Here is a 26,924-nt window from a genome sequence, read left to right as displayed (position 1 = left end):
GAAATTGAGTGGTCTTCTGAGAAAATGTTTGCTGCTATCGCTCTGTCATTCTAAATGTAGCATTTCCTCTTGATAATGCTTCTTGCTGCTTTTATTTATCAGAATGTTATGCTTATGCGTGAATAGCAGACAGACATTCAAAGCTAATTTCTCTTTCCTTCCCCAAGATGGCCAGACTTGAGAAGTGTTAGACAGGAATTACTTCCATGCAAAATGTCCTCTTCCCACTGCCCTTCTGGTAGAGGAAAAGCAGCCTGTCTTACGAAGTTGCTCCTACTCAGTTTTGTTTTTTTTTTTTTCCCCTTCCTCAGTCCAACCCTTGTTAGTTCCCCTCATGGCCATTGAATTAACGGAGGCTGGTGAGGGCCATATAACACTTCTTTGGATGCATTGCTGTGCTCTGTTCTTAGCTTTTCACAGGCTGTTCGTTATTCCTCACTCTTAATTGGTTATGTCTTGTTGCCCCTGGGACTGGATTAATGTTTTGTTAGTACTGGCTGCTGAAATCACACAACTGTGTGAGTCCAAGCAAAACATAAGCTAAGCTAAAACCCCACTAATGTGGCTGAAACAAGACAGATAACAGACTTGCTGTAGCAAAATTTCCAAACTGATTTTTGCAAATACAGCTAAAATGAAACTTAGATAGGCATAATCATCAGTTGGGAGTTGGTGGGCTTTGTGACCTTGGCCTACAGAGATATGATCCACTGAGCTTCTTGGGTTTTGTGTCCTGTTTGGGGAGGGCAAGAAACCCCCACCCTTCCCCTTTTATTTTTTTTTTTCTTTGATAGTTGAATAGTTCTGTTAAAAGTGGGTCGATCTCATTTTTAATTTCTTGAATAGTCAACAGCTTATTTTCTTCAATAATCAAAAGCAATTTTTTACTTCAGAAAAGCAGCCGATTCTGGAAATGTCCGAAGCTGATGTGAGTCATCACTGAAGGTTTTAAATAGTTGAATGTGATGTTTGTTTCCTCCCTTCCATGGCTCAAAATGGTATGAATCACTTTTTTAGTGTTTCCCAGATAATAGTCTGAGCGGAAACAGTGTGCATTTCTGACTCAAGTTCTTAAATGTTGGTGGAGGACTCCCTGCCACTGCTGGTTTTGGCTGTGTGGGAATTCCATAGGAATTTCAGACAAACGTATGAAAACAAACATTTTGTCACTATGGCAACATACCCACAACGATTCATGTGGTTGGTGACATAAAACTGTGAAATCCCTCTACTGACCAGCGTAACTGACTTGACTTTTCTGCCTAGATTCTGTAAATAGTACGGGATAAAAATTCAGTCATGAGAATCACTTTTCAAGTTTGTAGAAGGTCTTGTAGAACACTAGGATTTGTGTTATATCTCTATATGCCACTGTTCTTATCTGCTGAAATGAAAGCGTCTTTTATGAACTCTAATGTCTTCCATAGTTTCATATGCTCTTAGTCAAATCCGTGTCTCTCTGTTCTTTCTACATAACTTGGAGCACAACTCAAGACCAATACAAACTCCAGTGTAATCGAAGCGGTGCTGAAAAAAATCAGTTAATGAATTTTATAGGGAGAAGAGAAGGGGAAAAGGAGGAGAATGGCACATCTGTATTCAAGAGTGATATTGGGAGGAATAACCTTGATGTGACTTGGAAAGGAGCAGCTGATTTGTCTGTCATCCCAAGATCATCCAACATGCTGTAATGACAGCTTTTATACGTTACCACTTAGAGCGGAGTTAGTGATAGAATCAGATTGGTCACTTGTCATAGGCGGCAGAGCAACTCTCATTTCTAGAAATCTGCCTGACTAGCATTTGCTTCTTCAGAAGCTCAGCGTTATGGTAATTCAGCAGAGTTTTAATGAGGAAATGATAAATTTTATTCCAGGTTTCTTGGCTCCAGCTAGAATGTCCTAATTTTCAATCTCAACACCAGCACTGTCCAGTGCTGAATCTGGGCACGTTGCGTTGTGCTGCTTTTCCTTTAAGGGGGTTTCCAGCCTTCAACAAAACAACCAAAGTTAAGAAAAAAGCAAAGTGAAGATACAGGTTATTGTCTCGTAGCGCATGCATCTAACTGAGCCTCAGTGGGGAAGCTGACTGGCCCTACAGACCAAATGTAATGCATTCCTAATCATCTGCTGGAGAGAAACGTGCAGGATTAAAAAACAAACCAAAAAAGCATCCAAATCCAGGGAAGGTGGAACTTGTTCTTTTCCCATGTAACAATGAAAGATCACACTCAGGGTTTTTTTTGATTAAGCAGCTGGTAGGTGAGAATTGTGCTGCTTTTTTTTTTTTTTTTTTTTTTTTTTTTCCCTTGTGATACAGGCATAAGGAATTGGTCAGAAGAGGCTGTCAAGCCCACTGTGCCATACTTTAGAAAACCCCAAGGAGATCTACTGGTATTCAAGGATGCAGCCTCTGAGAGGCCTGTGGTGATTGTGCATTATAGTATCTGTCTCTGAAGCCCAGACCATGCACTGTATTTGCAAGCCCCAGAACACCTACTGAAGAGGGGAAAGCAAGCCTGTTGTATGGTGAAAATGACACAATGTTATGTTGACCTTTTGTGATGTGGGTTAGTCTTTTTTTGTAATAAATGATGAGCTTGATTCTGATTTCTCTGCAAAAGCAGTATTGCAGGAAGAAATTTTTTAAGGGGAAATAGATAAAATCAGCACTTCCTGTGCTCATCTTTAGAGCATGACTATAGATCAGTAGGAAAGTAGATCAAAGGAGATGTACTAATTCTTCTTGGTGTATGCGTGCGCCTGTGTGCCCAAAGGGAATTCTCTTTGTTTTACCAGGTGCCCGAATACAATTTAGTAGGATCATGTTTTAGTTAATTTATAAGATTGTGTGCAGTATTGGTATAAACACTTTCAAGGCAATATGATAGATGATACGAAACTTAAGATTAGGAATTCTGCAGTCAGTCATTCATTTGCTCCAGCCAAGCTATCTTTATCTATTCCTTCTCCTTGGGAAGATGTAAGAGCATTGCTCTGAAGCATCAGGCTGTCAATGCCAGCTGTGACACTGGGTTGATGTCTTCTAATGTCTCTGGGTTGTTTGTTTTGTTTTGTTTTTTTTTTTTTTTTGCTCGGCTGTTGTTGCGTTCCCGTCCAGTCTCACCTCCCAGCAACTGGCTGGGTAGTGGTGGGAGAGGGCAGTTGATGTGTGAAAGAGCAAACAGGGGCTGCTGAGACTGAGCTTTTGGGTTTTGTTTTGTTTGTCTCCTTCAACTCTCCTTTTTGAACTGGTGTGCACAGCTGAAATTGCTGCCTTCGGTAATTATTCCTGGAAGGATACTGTGGTTATTATTGTAATTGATGCCTTTTTCAGTGCCAGAAAACAGATTTGGCTGTGGGCATGGTCTGAGCTGGAAGGAACTAAGGAGGCCAGAAGTATTCTTGCTATCAGTGGCTCTTCTGCCTTTGCTCTGGCAACAGGTGTAAATAGCTGTAACTGATCTGTGGGCCTCGCTTTTCACGTTATGAAAATGTTTTTTTAAAACTGTCGTACTTGCAATACGAATGTAAGTGTACAGCTAATAGTTGTGGGTTTGTGTGGGTTTAACAAATGCTGAAGTGTTTTGCCTGCTTCTCTCTTTGACTGAACTGATATTTTGAGATAATATCTTCTCCATTTTCCAATAGAAGTTGTCTTCTGTCACTTATCTTCTCCACAAAAGAAAAGTTGCTTTAAAACCAACCCGTCTCCTGTCAAAAACCCACACCACACGATCTGAAGTAGTTTGTCTACATCTGTTTTTCTGTCTTCATGGATGCAGACTTATCTTAACTATCCATAAGAACATGTGTGGATAGATGCATCTTTTTGTGAACTCTTTTCTCTGAAACAGGAGTTGTTTTAACTTCTAGTTAATTTCATAAGGCTGACAACTCTGACTGGTCTGACTTGTATGGTTGTTATTTTGGAAAGCTGTTGGGTGTAATAGCTGCCTCCCATTTCTGTCAAAAGATGGAGAGGTGGGTGCTGTTAAATACAGCTGATGAATCAATAGGAGCCCCCAGCCAGAGCACATGCAGTCTTTTATAAAGTACCTTGAGAATCTGAAGTCAGACAGACAGGAGGACTTCTTTTACGTACTGTTTGTTAATGTAAGAATGGAGTATTGATTTCGATTACAGCGTTGTACACTAAAAGAGCACAAAAAGAGAGCTCCTGCCAGTGAAGTTAAATCTGGCCTAAATAAAAAGGGAAGTGTTGTGGGTGATATCCTAGCTAGCAAATCATGAGGGAAGATGCTGTTTCCTCAGATTTCCACTTTCTTTAAAGAGAAGTAGGACTTGTATTTGCTTGTCTGGTTTTTAGGAATGTCTGTGCTCGCTTCTCTTTTTTTTTTGTTTTTTTTTTTTTGTTTTTTCTGATTGCTAGACTCCATATTTTGGATGTCAGAGATAATTTTTAAGGTTTGATTTATCTTGTAGTATGGTGATTGTAAGATGCTTCAGCTGAGAGTTTCTCTACCAGTGTGTTGTTCAGTTGTACAAAATACGCAAGAAGTCTTAAAAAGAAAATTGCCTAATAAGACTTTTAACACTTTTAAGATATTTTGTTGTTCTTTGATCAGATAATATTTCTGAAGTATTTTTAAAAGGTTACAGTTTGATTAAGTATATAATTTAAGTTTACATCTCAGTCTCAAACAGGCATTTTGCATCATTAAGTTTTCTTATGCTGGTCCAATAGAGAACAGTTAGAGTGAATGCTGGATTGTTTTCCTTCTTTGTCATATTTGTGTGTCAATTTTTATTGAGATGACTTTTCTGTTACTGGTTTTTATTAATTGCAAAGTCTTAATTCAAAGAAAATGCATGACTACATAAAATAGTTCTGTAGATTAATAGAGGCTATATACTTGCTTGAGAGAAAGAATTTAAGAACTGCCTGTGATATCTGTCAGGTGCAAGTGAAGCTATTTTGCTTGTCCTTGGAAGCAGAAATGTGGAGTCCTGAGGTTTAACCTAGTCTCCTTTTTCTGCATCCCAGCTGTGCATATGCTCTGGAATAAACAGAGCAAAACTGGGAAGAAAGGTATTAATTTCTTATTGCCTTAGACTGTTCTTTTTCCTGACTCCACCTCATTCCCTCAGGAGTGGGGAGGAAACAGCAGAGGAGTTCAGCTGAGTGACTCACAAGGCTTCTAGAAGTATTGCAGCTTATATTCATGGTGATGCTGAACACTCATCTCTGTCTGTATGTGGGCAAAACTTTAGTAAATATTCTAGCTAAATTATATAAAGATCTGCTTATACTGGGACATGCCTGTGTACTTAACAGCTGTAGCTATTATGAGCAATCTTTGTCTTCTGCAGAAATGCATAGTTTAGGTCTTTGTTTTGCAGAACTGAGACAGATTGTTTAAAAAATAATTCATAAGCCTTACTTGATTTTAATTTTTTACATTTTTTCTGGAACCTGACAGAAAAATTTCCTTCCTTTCCTAGATTCTTAATTATACATAATATTAAATGAAACTAGTTGAATTAATCTCAGCCCAAAAAAAAAGACTTGGTAGATGCTGATTGGCAAGAGAGAAATCTTTATTTCTCTCTTGATAAGAGAGAACTGATATTTCATTGATATTGATTAATTGAATTGATACTGAATGTGCTTCAGTGAGGTTTCTGGTGTCGTCAGCAGTGCTGCTCATCCATTCCCAGAGAAAAGGGTAGATCTGTAGAAAAGGCTGCTATTTTTAGTTGATTCAGAGTTCAGGTTTTTTCTGTCTGGTGTGGACATGGCTGCTGTCATCCATGTTTTAGCCTTGCAGGTTGCATTCTTGTAATATATTCTCTTTATATGCACCCATGAAAGGCTCTTGGAATTTGATTTACTTAAGGGCAAGTGTAGTTTGAAAATGACAACATTTTGTTGGTTTTTGGTTGTTTTTTTTTTAATTTGTAAAAAGCATTGTGTCAACAGTATGGAGATCTTACTTTGCTAACAATTAGATATCGTGGAGGCTATTGGATAGATCACCCCTCAAGCCCTAGTAGACGCAGCATTCTTTTTTAAAGTTAGGCCATTTTTGACTCTTCTTTGCTACTACTCGTTTAATAAGGTTTCTTATAGGAAATGTGTGACATGTGGAGAAGATGGATGCTGATGACCTGCTGTCTTCAGTTATTTTGTGTTTTATTAGGTTTCTTATAGGAAATATGTGACGTGGAGAAGATGGATGCTGATGACCTGCTGTCTTCAGTTATTTTGTGTTTTATTAAGATAAATTGAAAAGGATTTTTTTTGAGAGACGCAGTAGTCTTTCTTCATACCTTTGCAAAGATCCATTATAATTCCTAAATTAGTTTGGGGAGAGGAGGCTTAAATTAATCTCCTTGAATTTACTCTGACTTCATTCTCTGTTACTATTATCTCTTCTCCCTCACTGAAATTTATTAGTCTAGATAATCTGCTGAAAAACAAACCTCAGTTTGGTTTCTTTCAGTAGAATTGTGAACTTCAGCTTTTAGCTTTCAGAATAGCTGTTAGGCAGCATTGGAAACTTGTATTTTGCAAACCTGAGGATACCTTGAATGATTATTTTTTTTTTTAAGTTGAAAAAAGAGATGGTTAGAGGTGGTTGCATAGAGCTGAAGGCAGTACTTTCAGTTGAAGGGGAAGAGAGAAGGCAGGGGGGAAGATTTTTCTGTTCGGTAACTTCCGAGCCCTAGTTCACTGTGACCAAAAGTTAAATGTTGCTAGAATTGGGTTGTTCTTTGGTTATGGAAGTAATTTTGCACACACACATTCCTAGCATGAGTAAGTAGTAGGGTTGGGTTTTTTTATCTGCTTACTTACACGGTTTAGATTGCTAACAAGATCAATATAATATTGAGTCAGTTGTGTTGGTTCTCTTTCTAATGCAGACTGTGATGTATTACCTTTTAACTCTTTGACCATAGTAATGTCACCCTTCAAATATATGTAATGTTATGCAAGATGTAATATGTTAACTCACTTTTGGAAATAGTTTATATTAATTTTATTTTAATTATAGCGAAGATTTCTAGAATCTATCAGAGTAGATTCAAATATTTTTAATTTTCTGAATTTTAACAACAAAGTGTGAAGTCCTATATTTTTATTGTAACTGTTGAATTTCTAGCTGAATTTTTTAAGTGTACTTTGGAGCATTAACTGCAAAGATCAAAAAACGGACCACTTCCAGATAATTTGAATTAAGCTGGACATTATCTGTATCTAGCAATTCCAAAGAAAATGTATGGAACTGTTAGCATTTGCTTACTATATAAACTTAGTGGCTCTCAAAAAATGTTCATTTACACTGAACATACGGTATTAGCTAGAATATCAGGTGTGTGTGTAGTATCAAACCCAAGTATATGTTTTTTCAGTGTACTTTGCTTGTAGACTGAAAATGTGATTTTTAATGATTTTTTTTTCCAAATGAATGTTTAGTTATGCAAGTGAACTACGGTGCCTATACCTTAGGGTATTTTTCACAAATAACACCCAAAGTATTTTCTAGGTTGTGGTTGCTGTGTTTCTTGGCAGACAGTAGGGTGTTGCAGTAGATGAGGCTTGAGGACATCCTTGATTTTATTTAATCTGGTTTTGCTGTGGCCAAGAAGAACATGAGTTTTCATATATATTCATATGAATCTGTGTTATTTCTTTTTAATAAATGGTTGAAATGCTAGAACAAAGCAGTGTAGTGTACAAACCATTGCTTTTTCATAATTAAGACCAAAAGCATGACATTCCAATACAACTGGACTCCATATAATGAACAGAATATTTTTATAAAGATGTTTGTTAGTCACATGCTGTAAATGAGAACACTTGGGAAATCTGAATCGTAGCTGAAATTTCACGGTGAATCAGAAAGTGGTGCAATATTCTGCCAAGCCAGCAGTCCCGCGCTCAGGGAGCCCTACCATAAGGTATTCTGTCGCGCTTATAAAAACCTTCACTTGCAGGAAGTGTCATTGGATGTGTGGTAAGCAGTTTATTCCGTTGCAGTGAAGCTATCATAGACATTATTTCAAGAGCGCTGATGTGAGCTTTTCCTGCCTGTAGCCCCCAAAGGTGGGAATTCAATATGTCTATTAATATCCAGACCATTTAATTATACCACTTAAACCTGCCTGTCTTTCTGCCTGGATTCATGTGTGAAACCTGAGTGCAAATGTTTTATCAAAGAGCTAGAAACTCGTTTGCCATTGACAAATTGTGATCTTAACCAGCCAAGGGAGGACGTTAGAAGTGCCTTCATGCTGCACAGCAGGAGCAAAAACCCTCCCTCTGTTCCTGTAACACTGAAGCTTATCCAGCAACTTTGACAGAAGCCATTTACATAATACACCCACAAACCAGCACCATTTAGGCAGATTCAAGCTGAAATATTTATTCAGCAAGTTGTAGGGCTTTATATTATATTTTTATTATTACATAAATGTTGTTATAATATATTATATTTAAATGATAGTGCAATTTTTTTTCAAGCTGAGGATATCTCTGTCTATACTAGCTGCAAAAAACCCCATACGTTTGGCCATTAATAGCTGGCTTTTTAACAGTCAACTGATGACTTCAAGAGAGATTTTATTTCCATTTCATTTTCAGAGTATTCATGTGGGGACTTCCTTGTCTTCGACGAGTTAAGGAAGGACTGTTTTGCTGCTCCGACTGGTGCCATATGAAAGCAGTTAAAATGCTGGAATTGTTTACTGCCTAAATTGTTGTTAGTCAGCAGAGCCAGTACACCAGATTTCTTTGCGGCTTTTAGTGGAAAATATTAAAACAGTCGCTCTTTTCTTCAGTTATAGGATTTTTACGTTTTTCAGCCACGTTAGTCACAGAACTGGCACAGAGGTAACTGCAAAGACTGCCCCAAAAAAAAGGAAGGGGGGAAAAAAAAGAAAAAGGCGCTTTTTTTTTTTTTTTTTTTTTTTTGGTGCCAGAGGAAGTTGCATTGGGAGCAGCGGCTGGGTTCTCTGGTAAGTGTGACATGTGAGCATTACTAGGCATTTCATCCTGCCAGGCTGCAGTCGCTGCTCGCCAGGCTGCTGCTCAGTGGGAACGCTGCCGTGGCGCTGGAGGCTTCTGCTCGGCTCCTACCGGCTTCTAATGACCCGCTCGGACAGCTAGGCTTTTTCATGCTTCGCAAGGCTAGCTGCTGATTGTATAATTTAACTCGCCAAAGGGGAAAAAAAAAAAAAGACAAACCCGATAAGCAGAAGCTCTAACTGAAGAGGAGAATCAGGTTGGCACAGTGACAGATGTTCGGATAAAGAAGTTGGCTCAGAGAAGATGTACGGAGTCTGATTTTTTTTTTTTTTTTTTTTTTTTTCCTCCCCCTCAATCTGAATGAAGACTATCATGGGAACTGCATTCACACGGTGATCAAAAGAAACACTTGAGTGATGAACTGCTTTTGCAGAAGAAGTCTAGGGCAGTAATTTGAGCTTTTGTGTGCAGTAGCTAGCTTGTTTTGCTGAAGCATTCTTTTTTCAACGGTATTTCTGCCTGACGCGTTCCCTGATGAAGAAGCCGGAGCTACTGCCCGGCGAAGGAAAAATGAATGGCTCCGCATTGCTTGTGTCCCTGACGGAGTAACGCCGTCTGCCTTGCTGCCGTTTTGGGGGGGAGGCTGGATTCAACCGGCAATATTATTCAAGGAGTTCATTGTCCCTGTGGTCTGACTCATCGCATGTAAATGTACTGCAGCCGCGCTGTACGTTGCAGATATTTTCCTTGCATGGGAAAGAATTATTCTCCTCTAAGCAGGTCCTGAATAACTGCTGGAAACGATGCTTTTTTCAGGCCGGACTGCTTTTTGACATTGGGAAAGGAAGCTGTAGGATGACGGGATGATCGGAAGGCGCGTTTATTTTCAGGCAGCAGAAAGGCTGCGCCGGCTGATTTAAAACTGACCTTGCAGGAGTTTGGGTATAGCTGCGGCCGTCGCTCTCGGGGTGATTGTTCCTTGTTCCGTCCTCGGCAGGACGGTGCCGTGTCTTCTGCAACAATGATTTCGCTGTGGGGGTAGGAGGACACTGGTGGAAGTTGTGACATTAACAAAGACAAATTTGCTTCTGAAAGGACAGCTGTGTGGGACAGTGAGTGCTCTTCGGATGGAATTGGATCTTGGGATATTTTTATCAGCTGTTCCACAGTTTCACTATTGTTGTTTCGATGCCTATAGGGGGATTTTATTTTAAAAAAGAACAACTTTTTTTTTTTTTTTTTGTTCTTCAGCATTGTCCTGAACATCTCAGGGTATTTAAATCTGAAAAATGAAGTGTAAGGGGGGACTAAAAAGTCCTTTTTCAAATGCTAATACACCAGCGGCAGCACTCACAAGTTTGTGAGGGTGTGTGAAACAGGTGAAAGTACTTCCTCTACGGTTCCCGTTGCAATACCTGTGGTCTAGTTCCAAAAATACCGTTGCTGGCATTTTTTTGTTTGCTTTTGCTTCCGCAAACGGATCGAATGAGTCGAGTCTGTATTGTTGTTTTGGAGGAGGTGGAAGATGATTCTCCCACATTTATTTCCAAATTACCTCAGGAAAATGTATCTTTATGTCCGTCGCCCTCTGGAAATGTGCTGGTAAGGCGTGTTGTTTGTTGGCGTATTTCCTGCTTATAATACTTTCACAAATACCAATAGTAATTTTCCTGAGATTAACATGAATATGCGTGGTGTTGAAACAAGACAAGGTGGTAAACAGTGCTTATACTTGAGAAGGGGAAAAAGCTGAAACTTTGTTGTACTATTAGTATTTGCAAGGGCTCATTCTTTTTCATGTAACTTTATTTATAGTGCAGCAATAACAGATCTCAACTCTTGCATGATAGCAGAGGATCTTTAGAGGGCTCAGTAAACTCTATTTGAAGTAAATGGGTTTTCCCTGCTCTACTTCTCATTCCTCAATGGTACGTTTATGCAGTACCACTTTAGAGACTGATGTAATCGTCCTATTGCAATAATATGCTGTGTTTATTTTGAGAACAGAGAGAGTATATAGTGTACATCAAGCAAGAGCAGTTCTAAGCTAAAATAAAAAAATAGCATAATTCATAATCTTGATGTAACTGTTACATTCAAGTTACCACTTTCTGGAAATGATCAACACTGGGGACTGTGCTTTTACTGGTTTAAATTGTTTTATTTTGTCAAGTGACTAACTAAAATCTTGCTAGCATACCTCAGCAGCTTTTCTTACTTACTAAGAAATCCTGCTATATTTAGTAATAGATGTGTGTGAGTGTGGATTTGTTACCATACTTATCTAATGCACTTTGCCTTCCCACTCTGTCTAAACAGGTGAAAAAGCGTCTAGTAACTTTAGTCACTCGCTAATGTAAATGGGATTTATTTGCTTACACTGTGTAGAATTTGCAGTATGTAACAACAGCCCTAATTTTATTATGAGGAGTTCTCTTTTCAGCTGTTATAAGCTAGTCTTCTGGGCCTTTTTTTTTTTTTTTTCAATATGTCATTGACTTAGAGTATGTTCCTGTGTTTGAGGTCTAAAAGTCTTGGAGTTTCTGCAATTCTAAATACCGTTGCGGATTTCTTTATTTCACTGCCTGGGGTGGTTTATTGTGTGTCATCATCTTGTGTTTCTGTTATTTATCAAAAAAAATGTATGTGAATCACTAAAAGCTAAAGTGGGGTTATATGCTAAGATGTGTCTTTTCTTCATTTCAGCCACCATTGGTTCAAGCTATATTTAATGGAGATCCTGATGAAGTTCGAGCACTGATATTTAAGAAAGAAGATGTTAATTTTCAGGTAAAAACAAACATTATTAGCTTTGACTACATCTTAATTTTGTTTTGATATAGCTTTCTGCTGTACTAATCACTATAAAACGTAACTGATTCGTGAGCTATACATCTTACTGCTTTTATGTAACAGGAAAAGTAAAGCCTATACATACACTTAATACTGGGAAGAAGGAGGGTAGATTTGTAGATTTGTGTTGATAGTAAAGACCTACTTCAGTATTCCTTTTTAACGTTAGTTCTGCAGTGCTTGGGTAACAAAAGTTTGTTTGTACAATTGCATCAGAGTTTTTTAGGAAGTTAGACTGGTTAAGTGTGGTACTACGTAGACTTTCATTCTCTTTAAATACAGCATATAGTATACATAAGACAATTATAAGAAAATAGTCTGAGGTTTCAGAAGGTAGGTAAAATAGTGGATTTTTAAAAGGGAAACCTAATGATTATATTAATAAGTAAAAATGAGAAATTATGTTTATATGTCCTGTTTGCGGTGCTGTGAACCCAGACACTGCAGACTTAAAAAATGTATTGAAATTAAACTGAGTTTGTTCTATTGGGTGAAATTCAGGTTGTGGACAGCAAGCAGTTACTGTATTTACTTTCTGTTAAAATTCTAATACGCACGTTTGGCACTAATCAAGGTAATATATCATACGCTCTTTACATTGATTAGAAATTGTTTTGATTATTAAAGCAGACAGACAAACTATTTAGGCTTAACGCTGTGGGAATGTATGTAGCTGTTTCTCCTACAAATGCACCAGAACTAGAGTGATGCTAAAAAGCAAAGGCTAACGTCTGGATGCTACATAGTGCCTAGTGTATGACCATGATAATTGTTTACACTTTCTTCTCGAAAGATGTAAACCAAAAGCAAGTATTTAGTTTGGTATGTGTAATTTGACATTTAAAAGAATTCTGCAGAATTTATATCTGACCAATAACAGCTGAAGTATAAGGGAGCCCTCCTGTTGTCTTGAAGAGCTTGAGTAGGACCTTGTATAAGTAAACTTGCTGTCAAATCTAAAGTTTTGTTTGGTAAGGTTGGACTTCTTTTCTTCTTCTTTTTCAGTAGTTTTACACGTTCTTAAACAAGATGGTATGATGGATTATATAGTATCAAAAGGCTTAATCTGCTGTTTAGTTATGAGACCATTAGCTGTGTATCCTTCCAGTCTTTGCATGTGTACGCTCTGGTCGCGTTGCCATTTTTATTTTTAAAAGCTGATTAGTCTGTTTTGTTTCATTTATATTCCTCCATGTGTAAGTCAGGTTTAGCATTCCTAGCTATGGTGCCTGTAAACGAAGTTAGGTTAGTATCTTTCTGCTTTTTTGGTTATCTATTACAAAAGCCTCTGATAGGTTTCAGTACGTGGTAGTGGTTTGGTTTTGTTTTTTGTTCTATCTCAAATTTGTCAAAGAGTTGCCCATAAATATGAAGTCATCAGATGTGCTTAAAAAGGAAAACATCTAACTGTTTGATGTCTTCGAAGAGGGTTACTTCGAACTGGCCGGTAGTTACAGTGAAGAAAAACATTGTAGGCAGAATATTCAAAATCTGGGGTTTTTTACATTTTACATCTTAAATTTTTACTCCATTCTGTAGACATCTCCCTTTAACTGAACGTTTGTGCATTATAGGCTGGTAACACCCAAGGTGTATTTAGAATCCATCCAGAACAAATATAATGTTTTTTCACAGCCACCTTCTTCAGCATAGGCAGATGCTTATCACACATGGCCACTCCTTCCTCCCATGGCAGTCCTAGTCTTACTACAGTATTTATTATTACATTGGCATATATCCCTTAAAACACTGTTTGTTGAGACTAAGCAAGGATGTAAATTCTCCCGTTGTTTGGCAGAAAGGAATTAAACTGCCTAGTTGATTTTTCTTTGTGTGTGTGTGTGTTGTTCTTTTCCTTGGGTTTTTCATTTGCTCTATGTACTTGGCTGGAGATAATATATTCCTACATAGTCTAGATCCAAAGTTGTTCTCTTAGTTATGTATTATAAATTGGTGTGGACAGGAGGGGGAAAAGTAAAGAAAATGAAATGGTTATGTATATTTCCTAATAAAGAGAAGCCTTGTGATAAACTGTTTTGACCGTTGTGGATTGTTTTAAACCAGTGTATGCGTTGGATTTTTTTTCCACTTCGCTATCCAAGTGCTTCAGTACAGTTGTTTGAATTCCGGAGTCATTCCCTCCAATGCCTCTGCAGAGTCCTTTCCCCCTCTCAAGAGCAACTAATTATTTTGCAGTTTGTGTTCTAATAGTTGAGATTCCTTCCTTCCTCCCTTCCCCAGAGCATGGGTTGGACTCTGTAATTGGAGACCTCTCAGGGTTCTGCAATTAGTTTTGCCCAGAAGTGAACTGAAGATAGAGCTATTGTAAGTCTTTGTTGTGACAGTGACATTCATCTAGGAAAGCTGTTAGTGTCTTGATGAAATGTGGTTTGTGGGTTGTTTTTTTTTTTCCTTCTGTTATCATCCATCTTTATTTACCTTTTTACTTTCAGGGTATGTTATCTTTAACATTAATCACAATTGGCTTAATACTCTTTTAAAGCTGAATGAGTTGAGTCTGCGTATTTGGCTTCCCAAAGCTAGGCTGTGATAACTGTTTGATGTTATGGTAACATCTAAAGATTGCACCCAGTTTGGGCTGTATTAGAGCATTATTCCTAAAACAGATGATGTCTTCTACCATAGTGTTATATTAAGAAAGATTCTGAGATGGCTGGCCTTTCATAACATGAGTTGCTGTGTGTGACTGTAAGATGATGTACTAATAGCAAAAGGGCTTTTTCAAGAAGAAGATTGTTCTCTGTTCATGCCATGCCAGCCTCCTTGAGTCACAGGCTCAGTCTAGATTTAGAAAGTATGTATTGTATTCTATTCTGCAGTTGTAATCTTTTGTGAAGAAAGAGCAAATTGAGTGTGTCCCTAGCTGCTTAAACTGTGGAAGGTGCACTCTCTTGAGGCTCTGACTAATGGAAAAAATGAAGGGGAAGGGGTTGCATCTCCCTCCCCTTCTCAAGCTTTCCTGGAGAAGCTGTAGCTGCTAGTTTCATCAATCAGGCTTAAATCACACATATCACATACATCAAGCCTGATGTAGTTTCTATTATATGATTGCTCTTGCTGTGTTCTCTGTGTGTGTATATATATGTTTAAAAAAAATATTCTTTCTTGGTACCATCTTGAGCTTTTGAGACTTGGCAGCAAGGAAAATCTTCTGTTAAACTGACACATTTAATATCTCTTTATTAGTTAATGGGGATCCTCAACATTTCTTGCTCTTGCCGATTAGATTGGTATGGCTGGATTGAATTTTATATACTTTTCAGCCCTTAGTTTTAGCCAACATTCAGCGTTGCCTTTTCTAAATCAGGATTTGTTTGGTTTTTTTTAAGATTTGGAGGCCTGTTACTGTTGCAAACTATGCTGTTGTTGTTTGTAACCAAAACTTTTATGATGTACGTTCAGTTTAAAAGATCATGAAAGTGGAATATTTAATTTCAGCTATTTGTTAAGAATATAATTTTGTGAAGGGAATACCAGCTCACTGTCAAAAATGATTGAAAAGTTGCAGATCTGACTATTGAAACAATTGTTCAAAATCAGAACAATTTTTCCTCCTCCTAGACTTATTGGGATAACATTTCTTGCCATGAAAAGTGATACTTCAGGTAACCCAATATGCAGTTTTTATAACCCGATTGCACTTGATCTTAGCCAAGGGGATAAACATCTGATCCTCTCTGGAACTGGTGTCAGTGTGCCCCTTGCTCTTCTCACCCTAAAGCCAAACAAGCGCTCTTTTTGGAGGAATCCCAAAATCATACAGATCTTTCCCAATGTTACAAAATGCTTACTGCTCCTATTTAAAATAGTGGTATTCACATATGTGATAAGTGACTTGTACATGAAACGCCTGTATCTTGCTGCTCATTGTGCTTTGTGAGATTAAAATAGGTTTAAACTATGAAGCATATTTTAAAGCTTCTTTCTGTGTGAGTTGGTGGGGTTTTTTCCAATATATAAAAACGTAAGATGGGAAAATTGCACATACTGTACTGAGGACTGGAGCAGTTAGGGTTGTCTGTATGATTTCTATTCTGGACTGTTGGCCATCCAGCACAGCTCTTAATTAAGTGAACTTTTCTGTAGTAAGTAACCAAAATAAAATAAAAGCTCACCTGTGCTACTGTTTTGGGCAAAAGGGAAAACAAACCAAAACAAAACCATAGAACCAAACAATCTTGTCTGCCCTCTCTAGTCCCCACCTGTATTAGATAGCAATGAAGTGATGCCCATAAATCCCAAGTTTTGTTCCTGGGACTGACGAGGGGTATGATCTGGTAGCACCAAAGTTCTAGATACAAATAGGAGAGCTGAGTGTATGTATTGAACTTTGTTATTTCGAGCAGTTGGGTTGCTGCGTGGATGACTACTGCAGTAAAGATGTGGGCTTCCTTCCCAGTCCTGCCAAGTGTGGGTTTGCATAACTTCTTTTTTGTGTTATTTGCATATTAGGAGAATGTTGCTGGATGTCGTTATAGGGTAATATATGACATCTTATTTGATTTCCTGCTAATCTTTTTATTTATCTTACTTTGCAGGTCATTGCATATATTGAAAGAGAAGCAAAATTGGTTTGTTAGTCTAGTGACAAGTCTAGGACTTCTCATAGATCATGGCATCTGTGTACCAGGAGAATTAGATTATCAAGGGTCTCAAATACCCTAGTAATTTAGGAATTAATAATGGAAATTAAAACACAGTTCAAAAACCAGGAAAGATTCTTTGTAATGCTGGTCTTGGTCAGCAGTGTCCTTAAAGAGGTTAAATAGAAGAAATAGATAATGGTTGTATGGTTTCCTGCCTTTCATCTTTATACTTAACCCTGTGGGTTGAACTGTGGGGTAACTTTTTTCCTGCAGACTTGAGAGTGCAGCGTAGAACAGAAAAGCCTGAATTACTTGCCTGAAATATGGAACACTCTACAAAATTTAGTAGAGTTCAGTGTTCTGATACTACAAATAAATTCTGTGCCTATTTCATACAAGAATTTTTATATATGTCGTTATGTGGAAAACTGTAATTGCTCTAATTCAGCTGTTACATTGAAATATCTCTCAGTGTAAAGAAATTTACATAAGTGAATATCGTGGCCTTGCTTAAAAACAAATAAACAAAAAGCCAAATGTGTAATGAGGTAAAAATAGTCTTTAGGAATTTTTTTTACCTTTACGTTCATTATCTTTCTGGATATTTTACCAGTGACTAATGTGGATAAACTTTTTGTTTGTTTTTGATTAAAAAGTGTGCATGCATGCGACTACAGTAAATTCACTTTAGCTTGACGTATCTATGCCTCTAAAAGCCTCTTTCTACATTAATTGCTACTCATCAAGTGTTTGAGTTATAGCTTTGGTTATGAGTACCTTTTCTAACTTGAGTCACATTAGTGTAAGAATTTGCTGGTTGGGACAGCTGGAAGAAGTTGCCCAGAGCAGGTTAATCCATGGTGCTTTTCAAATAGAGGTAGTTGATCTGCAATACCATGTTTTTATGCTTTTGTTGGGGTTTGGGGAGGCTCCTTCCCTGTCCCAGGAAATGGTTTTGAAAACAGTGGGGAAAACTTTGACAGCTTTACGCGGAAATTTGCATGGGCCTGATAAAAGCAATGGGAAGGCAGGCGTGTCCAAACTATGCTCCTTTCCACTTCAGGAGTACTGGGACCATTGGTCAGAGAAAAGGTTTGCGATGTTTTATAATGGTTTGTGATTTGCTCCACCCGAAGTATTCTTGCAGGGAAATAATTTTTCAGGCCAATTCATTTACAGCCCTCTTGTTACTAGATGAAGCTGCAGGCAATGAGAGCAAAGCTACCGTGTGGCTTTTGCCTCTAAACTGGTGAGAATAAATAGTGTTTAAAAGCTAGCATCATGCAGCAAAGGCTTAGGCAGGAGTTGTGCACAGTTTTTAAGTCTTCAAGCTGTGTTTCTGTTTTCTGTTTGTCCCAGGCACGCATCAGAACCAGGGTCGGTAACTGTTTTGTCAGGTTCGTGCAGGCAACGTAGACTATTTGCATGAAGGACTTGTTTTGTTGGCAGCTGGAGTTGGCAACAAAAACTTGCACTAACTTATTTGGTGCTGTGGAGCAACATCTTATTGTATTCCCTGGCAGGACAGACTGTGCAGGGCTCTTAACTTTTGGTTTGCTGATCTGAACGTGAGGGAGGAATTTAAAAAAAAAAAAAAAAAAATCCAGAAAATGGTAAAATATTCTGAAGAGCAAAATTTATTTGTGTTTTAGTTCCTATCTTAATAGGTCAGGGTATGAACTTTTCCTTTCTTAGTTGCGGTCATCTGGCATATGTTTTCCTTTTTTTTTTTTTTTTTTTAAAAGTGTCAGTCACTTTTTTTTTTTTAAATAGGGTCTTTTGCTAATTTCCAATTGCAGACTAGCATTTAATAAAGAGACGCTGTAATTATTGTAACTTGCACTATCTAGGCTGACAATGTGAATGAGTAGCTGTAATAATCTCTTGGAGGCGCACACAATTTAGACGTATTAAAAACAATCTTAAATTTAAGATTTTCTCTCAAAAAATGTACTATCTTGAATTGCTAATCGTAGCAAAGAAGTATTTAGTGAAAAAGTGTGACTTCTGGTGTATTGGTAAAATACATAGAAATATTTGCATGTTATCTTTTATGAAGAACACTTTTATTCTCAGCGTGATTTAGAATGAGGACAAATTGTAGTTTCCCATCTTTTATAATGTGCTAGTTATAGCTAGTGTGATTCTCAAGCTTTACAGCTTCAGGTTTTATTCATCAGATCTATAGGAAAAAATGTTTTAAAACTTCTTGCTAATTTTCCATATGATTTACCTATTTCAAATCCTTGGTTCGTTGTTTTTTTTTTTTTCCCACTAGGCAGGTTTCTGCTTGGTTGAACATTATTTGTAAACTGCTTTTATTTCCAATTTAGAGTGTAGCAAATTGGGGGGATAAAATTACAAGTATTTGAAAGTATGAAAGACTTTTCAGTATGATGAGAACATAGAATGAGTTACAACTTCGAGTTTCGTACTAGTTACTTTAATTCAGTTTCATCGTTTGGATTATTAAGCATAGTGACTTGCTGTGAATTTTCCTGCAAATAAGAACTGTATATTGAAAAGACATATATGTACGTGTGTGTGCCTATATATATACACATGCAAGTTATATGTCGACTGTGAGTGTCTGTGTGTGTGTGTGTGTATATATATATTTAAAAATGTTAGCTTATCTAATGCTAATGACAGTAAGCATATAATGAATAGACAGTGAGAACAGTCCTTTGAAATCACTGTAGGAGGTCGGAGAGGAAATAAAAAGTTCCTGTATAAACAAATACTAACAATGAGGATCCCTCCAGTTAATAACCAATGCTGAGAAACGCAGACCTTGACTCAGCGCAGCAGGACCTGCTGGGCAGCCTCTGCCTGGAACTTTTGGGTGCTGCAGCAGAGTCTGAGAAATCCTGTATTGGGCAAAAGGGAGACAGTTGGACCTCACAGAGAGCAGGTGAGGTCAGGATGGGCATAAATCATAAAACAAGTTGAGTACACCTTCAGATGCTCCCACTGCTAACTGTTTATTGAGGAATTTAGGTTGCCATCTAATAAGAATTGAGAGAGCTTTTGTCATTAGATGGAGGCATTTTAAATACTTAATGGCTTTATTTAATTTGGTAAGTTTTCATTTTGCATGAAGTATATGTAAATATATTTTTTGTACATATGGGAGACAAGAAAACATATATTTTATATATAATATGTGTTATCTCAGAGACTAATGGTAGAATTCATGTTCTCCATGCTGTTTGCCCTTGGACTTCTAATAAAATACGGCCGTAGAACGAGAGCAAGATGTTTGCTTCAACTTAAGCATTTGCTTGGACTTTTGTCCAACATGCGTGTCAATGTACTGGATTGCTTTCTGCTTCTAGATAGTCTCGATACTAAACTTTCTTAATGTTTCCACTGCAAACAGGAACCCCCGTTTCCTGTGTGACCAGCCTGATGAAATGATGAGTCGTGAGACTATCCTGCTTTATAAAATGTTCACTTCATTGAAATTTCCTTACATCTGAAGAACAGCAGGGAAATTCTGTGAAGAACCCTATTTATTGGGAGAGTGTTTGTGGTCCTGTGCAGACAGGAGCAGGTTCGGCCTGCTCAGAATTTACAGCCATGCAACGGGCTTAACGTGGTCCTGAAGTAGCTCATGTGTGAGAAGATAACAGGAGCTGGGTTTTAGAAGGGCATTGTGTGAATAGCACATCTAAGTTTTTTTTTTTTGTTTGTTTTTTTATTAACAAGGTAAAAAGTTAGCTTATAAAACATCTCACTAAACATGCTTGAGTTTAGTGAGGGTTTTTTAAGCGAGTAGATACAGTTCATCATTACCATATGGGAATGTCCAGAGGTTATTTTGGTAAAGAATTAAGTCAGTTCTTAAAAACATTAATATTAATGTTACGTTTCTGAAGGGATAAGAAGAAATTTTGCTGCAGGGAATGTAGGGAAGCTTTTCCTATAGGAAAGCTTCTTCCACTTCTAAAGGATCTGATATGAGATAGTTTGCTCCGTGGATCTGAAGTGTGATTGATTCCAGAAACTGGGAACTTTGGAGACCTAATTCTTCAGAGTGTTGTGGAAACTTGCAGCAAATTGTATACTGTAAAGTCTCTGCCAGCTACTAAAGACTTTAATTCATAATATAGCAGTTATTTACTGTTACTTAACTTTAACAAAGTTGTTGATTTCCTGTTCGTTACTGTGGAATATTTTCCAAGCATGTCATCTGTAATGAATAATCAGATATCTTATTTCCTTTTTAGTGGTTAAGAAAGTGAATCATATTTTTCAGCCTCAATATAAAGTGCATCCAAATGGTGTTGAGTTCCTCTTCTGGTGTAGAAACAGATTCAGAATGTTTTAAGTACAAATCTGTATAATTAGGCATTTCTCTTCAGAATTTAAACTCTTAATGAGAGAAACTTGCCAGTCCAAAGAGGAATAATTCCTTGCTTCATGTTGATAAGACTGTATTTGGCCTGTGCAAGTGAGATTTTTCAGATGTGTTGAGTTATGGCTCTTATTAGAGTGATACAAGCAAACCTTCATCAGAGTTACGGGATAATCTGACAAACATCAGCAAACTGCTACTTGGCACAGTGGATTCTGTGGATGGTAGCTCTCAAAAACTTACCATTGCAAAGGGTAGGACTCTCTGAAAAGAAGAATAGGCTTACATGGCATGGTGCTGCCTTGTACAGGTAATGCGAAATATTCTTTAGAGACATAATATTAGTGTGGTGTGTTACTCAGGCTAACATATGCTCCTTCTCATCATGTCTAGTAAGCTTGCCTAGTACTATGCTAATACGGTTATACTATTTGCTAAACTGGGCAAACAAGCTTGGATGTCTGCATGGCTGTGTTTTTACCATATGGGCTGTACACTGAATTTGTTTTACAGTAATTGGGGTTTTGACAGACAGGTTTTGTTTCGGTGATTGTTATTTCTTTAACATTGAAAAATTGGCATTGATGTAGAGAACCATGAATAATTAGATCAAATTGAAATGTGTTTCAAGAACTTTGTGTTTGAGTCTGCAGCGTGATTCTTAGTGATAATGATTTTGTAGATCATGTCTGCTTTGCTGCCTTACTTTTAGTGATTATTACTTAAGATTATAACCTTCAAAACATAATTGAAGTTCTACATTTCCTGCTGCTTTTACAGAACAAGCTAGAGGCAAGGCCTTGAATACTTAGAGCTTACTGGGGTTACTCCTGGCAGTTGCTGTGCCTGTCACGCAAAGGGTTGGTATTTGAGAACAGAAGATCCCCTCTGAAAGAGCAGAGAGAAGATAAAAGCTCTGGAGACTTAATGTGCATTAAGCTCCAACATTGACACAGTCCTTAAAGAATGCATAGCTGGTAATAGCAAGATAGGGTTTGAATTTACTGAGCGTTTGCAATAACTTCTTGGGTGAAAACTCTTTGTGCATATGCAATATACCTTTGAACAAGACAATTTTCTCCACTTTCCAAGTGGTTAAAGCTGTCTTACATATTTACTGTGGAATATCTAATGCAATATCAGTAAACACCATCATTTCCTTCATATCATTTGGTCCTTGTACACAGGCTCTAGTCAAGGTAGATACACCTTTAAGTTCCTTTAATCTACTCTAATGTAGGATGGATGTATATTCAAAACTGGGAAAGCGTTTTTCATTTGTTTGCTACATATTGTAGGGAAGGCTATCCCATAAATGCCCAAGAAGCCAAGGAGAAGGGCTCTTGTGGACTTCTGGTAGGTAGCTGTGAGGTCTGGAAAGGCACATGTTGATGTCCCGTCTGAGGACAAATGAACTGGAAGTTCCTTTTGCAGTGAGGGATCTCTGTCTCCTTTCTCAAGAGTAGGCCCCAAAAGTTAAGGTACAGTGTCTGTCTGGAATATTAAGTTTGACATGAATTTTCTCAGGCCTGTTATATCAACCTGTACCTTTCCGTCTCCAAAACCAGTGGAATTCTCTTCTCTCTTCAGTCTTTATTAAAGCCCTACTTTATTATCATCCTTCCTGATCATTAATTTCATTTCCGTTTTTATTTGCATGAAATAGTGGTTATATGCATTGGGTATATGTAATTATGGTAACTTATAAATAAATTACATGATGCTGACTTACTGTCTCAAAGGAGTGCAAATGTCTTGCTTTAGTCACTGCTAGCTCTTTCTATAATGACAGTTATCTTCTAAGCTTAGCCCCTATCCACTTAGCCTAAGGAATAGTGCAGATAAAATACTTTGATCCTAAGGTTACCAGCACTTGTGGAGGAGTTTTGATTCTTGCTAGCAGAGTCTTTCTGTTGGGTTTATTTTATGATAGATTTGTGGACTTTTTTTTCCTGTTGCAGACACATATTGTTGGGTGGAAGGGTTTTTGACTCTCATCTTCCTTCTTCAGAATAGATATATTCTGTGGGATTTTTCTTGCCTAACAGTTTGTCTGTATTAGCGTGAATTGTGTTGTATGCTGCTTTGAGTCAGGTGTTCAGAATAGTGCAAGGGTCTCTTAACAGACGGACTTTGTGTATTGCAGCTAGATGAACTCACTTTATGAAACTATTTAACTTAACACGCACAAGCAAAATGTTTTCACTTGCTCCAAGAAAAGGTGCTAACATTAAACACACAACCTGAAAACCACATCTTTTCCTATCACCAAGACAGTGCAGTTAGTGAGACAAATACCTGATCTACAGCAGACGTGTATAGGGTTGTCATTCTAGCATGAGTCTTTGCAATGAAAAAGGCAGAAACCCCAGCTTTTCTCAACAAAAGTGTCATTGGCCCGAAAGTAATGTGGTGGATTTAAACTGGGATGGAGATGTGCATACCTTACCTAGTGTGGTGTGATCTTTCACTGGAGCATAAACAGAGCCTGTATTGTACTGTTTTCTCTCTTGGCATGTTTTCTTATTTGTGTCCTCAAATACTAGAGATAGATGACGGCATAGGATGAGGCAGTCACTGTCCCTCCTTCGTCCTGCTCTGCAGGCGCAGGCCAGGTTACGTAATGTGCTCCACATCCCTGTACTCCCATCATGGAAAATCCATCGTTTTTGCATCCTGATGTATTTTTTTAAAAAAATAGTTTCAGAATTATTTATCACTTTTCATATCAGCAACTGCATTGCAATTAAAAGCTGGGGTGTTTTCCTGCCATACATGCCAGGTAAATGTTTACAAACCATATACTTGGCATTTGGGAAGGGTAAAACCAATGCAAAGTATTTTTTAATGCTATATTATTGTATGGGTTTTTTTAAATATAGCATAGTTTTGAATGCTACAGAGGTTTGCGGGGGGCAGTATTTTTTAATTTTAGTAATGGGATTTTTTAGTGTCTTTCCCCCTCCCCTCAATGATCTAGTATATTAACAAATAGTCTTGGCCCTAAAAGTTTTAATTCCTGAGTTAAAGGAAGGAAAATACATCCAAAATGTCTCAGCTGTACTGTGAGATCAAGTTGCTCTTATCAAAGGGGAAAGAATAGCTCTTTAATTTGTTTCATGGATTAGGCAAGAATTCAGTAGCCTTTATTAGTGGTAAATGGGACCAAATTCTTGGTGTTGGAACACCAAGAATGGGAAAGGGAGCAGCTCAGAAAACCTGCTCAGTCATTCAGGTCTGTATCCGATACCCGGATGGATGCTTGAGTTCACTCAAGGAATTCTAGCCTTTATAATTTGGGCAAAAGAAGTTATGTAGACATTTTTATAGAATAGAGACCTAGATTCAGCTTTTCTTACAAGCTGTACTTGTTCTGCACATGAGTTTGATAAACCAACTAGCAAGAATTATTACAGTGACAGCAACATTACAAAACTTGCATGGAACATAAAGGTTAAAGGGTATGAGCTGTGTATTTCCAAAAAGCACCCTGGCTTAGTACTTTCAAAAAACAATAATTGAAGAGAGATGTTTTTGAGATTAATTACTTTGAAGTGGAAAAATACACAAATGTCTGGTTGTTTCAAAATAAGTCTCTTGAAATACTTGACTACAAGTCAAAAAGTCTTCTTGCTATGTGCCTCTTTAGTTATGAGAAATAAGGATGCAACGTCTACCAGAATACCTCAAGCCCTCGTCTTTTTGTTGTTACTGATAATTTTTGGCCTTTAGGAGTAACATAACTTCTAACAAGAGTAGGAAATTTAACTTCATTCTCTGTTGTCATTGACAGACAAAATGAAACCAATGTAAAAAGAAATACTCTGTATTCTACAAAGTTTTGTCTGTTTTCTTAGTAAAACAGCATATTTTTGAAGATTTTGTCCTTCAAAAAGGCCTTCTTGAAGTCAAGCCATGCTCATGAACAGAATCTCAGTTTAAACATCGTAACTACATCAAATTAACTTGTTGTGGGTGTTTTTTTGAGTGTACATCTTTAAATAAGAAATTTTTACTCTTGTTCTCTGATTCAGAGTTTAGCTGACTGTGGGGTCCGGCCATCATAATCATAGATGGGGCTGAACCTCAATAGCTGTTCCTTGCACTAAATGTGACTCACTCACTTTTATTTTTGCATGTCTGTCTTTTGGTGTCACTGTTTTAAGGGGACAGGGTTTCACACCGTTACACTTGAGTAGTGTTTTGTACCTAGTGCTTGTGACCCAAGACAGCCAGCATTTGAAGAGTTAAATTTATGAAAAAATGTCCAGAATAGTGTTATTTAACAGTATGAATTGTTCTGAACTTCAGTTTCCTTTTTTGCTAGTCTTTTTTGTAGCGTAGTACTAACTTGCATTCAAAATTACACTGCCCTAAATTCCTATGGACATTGAAGTTTGGGATTCAATAAAAGTTAAACCAGCAGATTTTCTCCCATCCCCTTCCTGTCAAGTTGTTCTACTGAGTGCCAGTATTAAAGACCAGGCAGCCTTTTGGACAAGGGCACTTTGGCATCTGATGTTTGCTCATGTAACTTGAATTCTTGATGTTACTTGTGCAATTTTTGTTAAAGATATTTCCAGCTGTTACTTAAAAAGAGAAATACTGGAAAGATACAACTGAGCTATGTTATTTGTTTTTTAAAATGAGGTTTTAGTAAGAGGTGATTGAATATAAGTGAATATTCCAATATAATATGTTGCTATAACATATATGAATGCTTGATGTTTTTTCTGTGCCAACTTAATGATTCCCACCAGATTGCTCCTACTCTTCAGGCATTTTAGAAAGGAACCAAACTTTCAATGTGCTTTTTATTTATACGATTTCATTTTGTGTATGAATTGTGTATGATGGTTCAGTAAGGATAGAGTTTTTTATCAGTTTTAGTTTTGTTATTTGAGTAGAATCAAATAATCATTAGCTGAATGGGAAGTAAATGATTTTCCATGGATTTTAGTACTGTTCTGTGAACTTGAACTTCAAATTCAATTGCAGAAATTCCATTTTAAAAATGCCTGGAGGCATCAGGTCAAATGAGGATGCTTTGGGGCTGGCAAAGTATGTCCGGACAGCAAAGCCAGGCAATGTCAACTCTTCCCTGCCTCCTCCTTCGTGGGGATTCCTGTTTATCTTTGTGTCCCTGTAATGTGTATGCTACGGGCAGCGTCATTCTGCTCTCCTCTAGGTACAGATAAAACTCAAATGACTGACCTGCTATTTTTCTGTAAGACCTAAATTACATTCCAGGTTTCATGTTAGGGAAGAAATATGATTGCCTGGGATGTTCCAACAGCCAGAAAAGGAAGGGACAGCTGCTCGATTATGAAGTGCATTACAGTTGGTCACCGTTGTTACAGACTCTAAAACTGCAATTTAGAATGTGTCTGCGATACTTCCCTATGCCTCCACGCCCCCCACCCCCCCAAAAAAAAACCAAAACCAACCCCAAAACTCTCATCATGGCAGACACCTTATTGTCCCAGGGAAGGAGGTTTCCTGACCAATGTTCATTCAGTTTTTCCTATTCATTCATTTCTCATGGTGGAAAAGTGGATATAGCTCAAAAGTTTTTGTGGCCAGATTTCTTAGCCTTTTATCACTGCTGTTAATGATGAAATCAGAATAGATCGCATTGCCCGTTTTTGTAGTTTTTAATGCCACTCGGTTACCGTGGGTTCCTCCCTCTTTTGCCCATTCACCCAGACCCAAGGTAAACTTCTGTCCAGTTTCTGAAATGCGCAAAACCTGAACAGCTCTGTGCATTGTCCGTTTGCAGTTGCTGAGCGTTTGATTTGGAAAATCAAATTTTGGAGAGGAGAGTTAGTGTCTGTTTTGCAATTGTATAGCTAATAGTCTTCTAATATTCTAAAAGTGACTGTGCTTGCCAGTTGCTTTGTGTGTCAGTGTAGATCCACTAAAAATTGCCTGGTTATGGGATTTATTAATTTTATTTTTTTTTTGGTGGTAATTCAGAAAATTGTGAGGTTTTACTTTTGAGGAACGTGCATGCTTAGAGTGACATTTATATGTTTATATAAACTCTTGGTCTTTCCTAAAATGGTGTTCTTGCGACCTTTTTCCAGGTTACTTTGTAGTTCTCTTCTGACTTA

At 37.6% G+C, this 26,924-nt stretch overlaps 1 protein-coding gene across 8 annotated transcripts in view; it reads left to right on the top strand.

Moving 5' to 3' along the window:
• Positions 1-26,924, top strand: part of ANKRD28 (ankyrin repeat domain 28) — a 125,437-nt gene that overhangs the window by 35,969 nt on the left and 62,544 nt on the right. For 5 of the 8 annotated variants that reach the window (XM_074574963.1, XM_074574958.1, XM_074574964.1 and 2 more), the window contains exon 2: positions 11,698-11,781. In XM_074574963.1, the coding sequence (XP_074431064.1) occupies positions 11,698-11,781 (84 nt within the window). Of the gene's footprint in view, positions 1-9,692; positions 10,594-11,697; positions 11,782-26,924 lie in introns of those variants that run through there. The other 3 variants (XM_074574957.1, XM_074574956.1, XM_074574959.1) reach the window with 1 other exon arrangement.

This window comes from Larus michahellis, chromosome 2 (genome assembly GCF_964199755.1).
Source record: "Larus michahellis chromosome 2, bLarMic1.1, whole genome shotgun sequence".
Classification (NCBI taxonomy): Eukaryota; Metazoa; Chordata; class Aves; order Charadriiformes; family Laridae; genus Larus; species Larus michahellis.
This window is presented reverse-complemented; position numbering and strand designations above follow the sequence as displayed.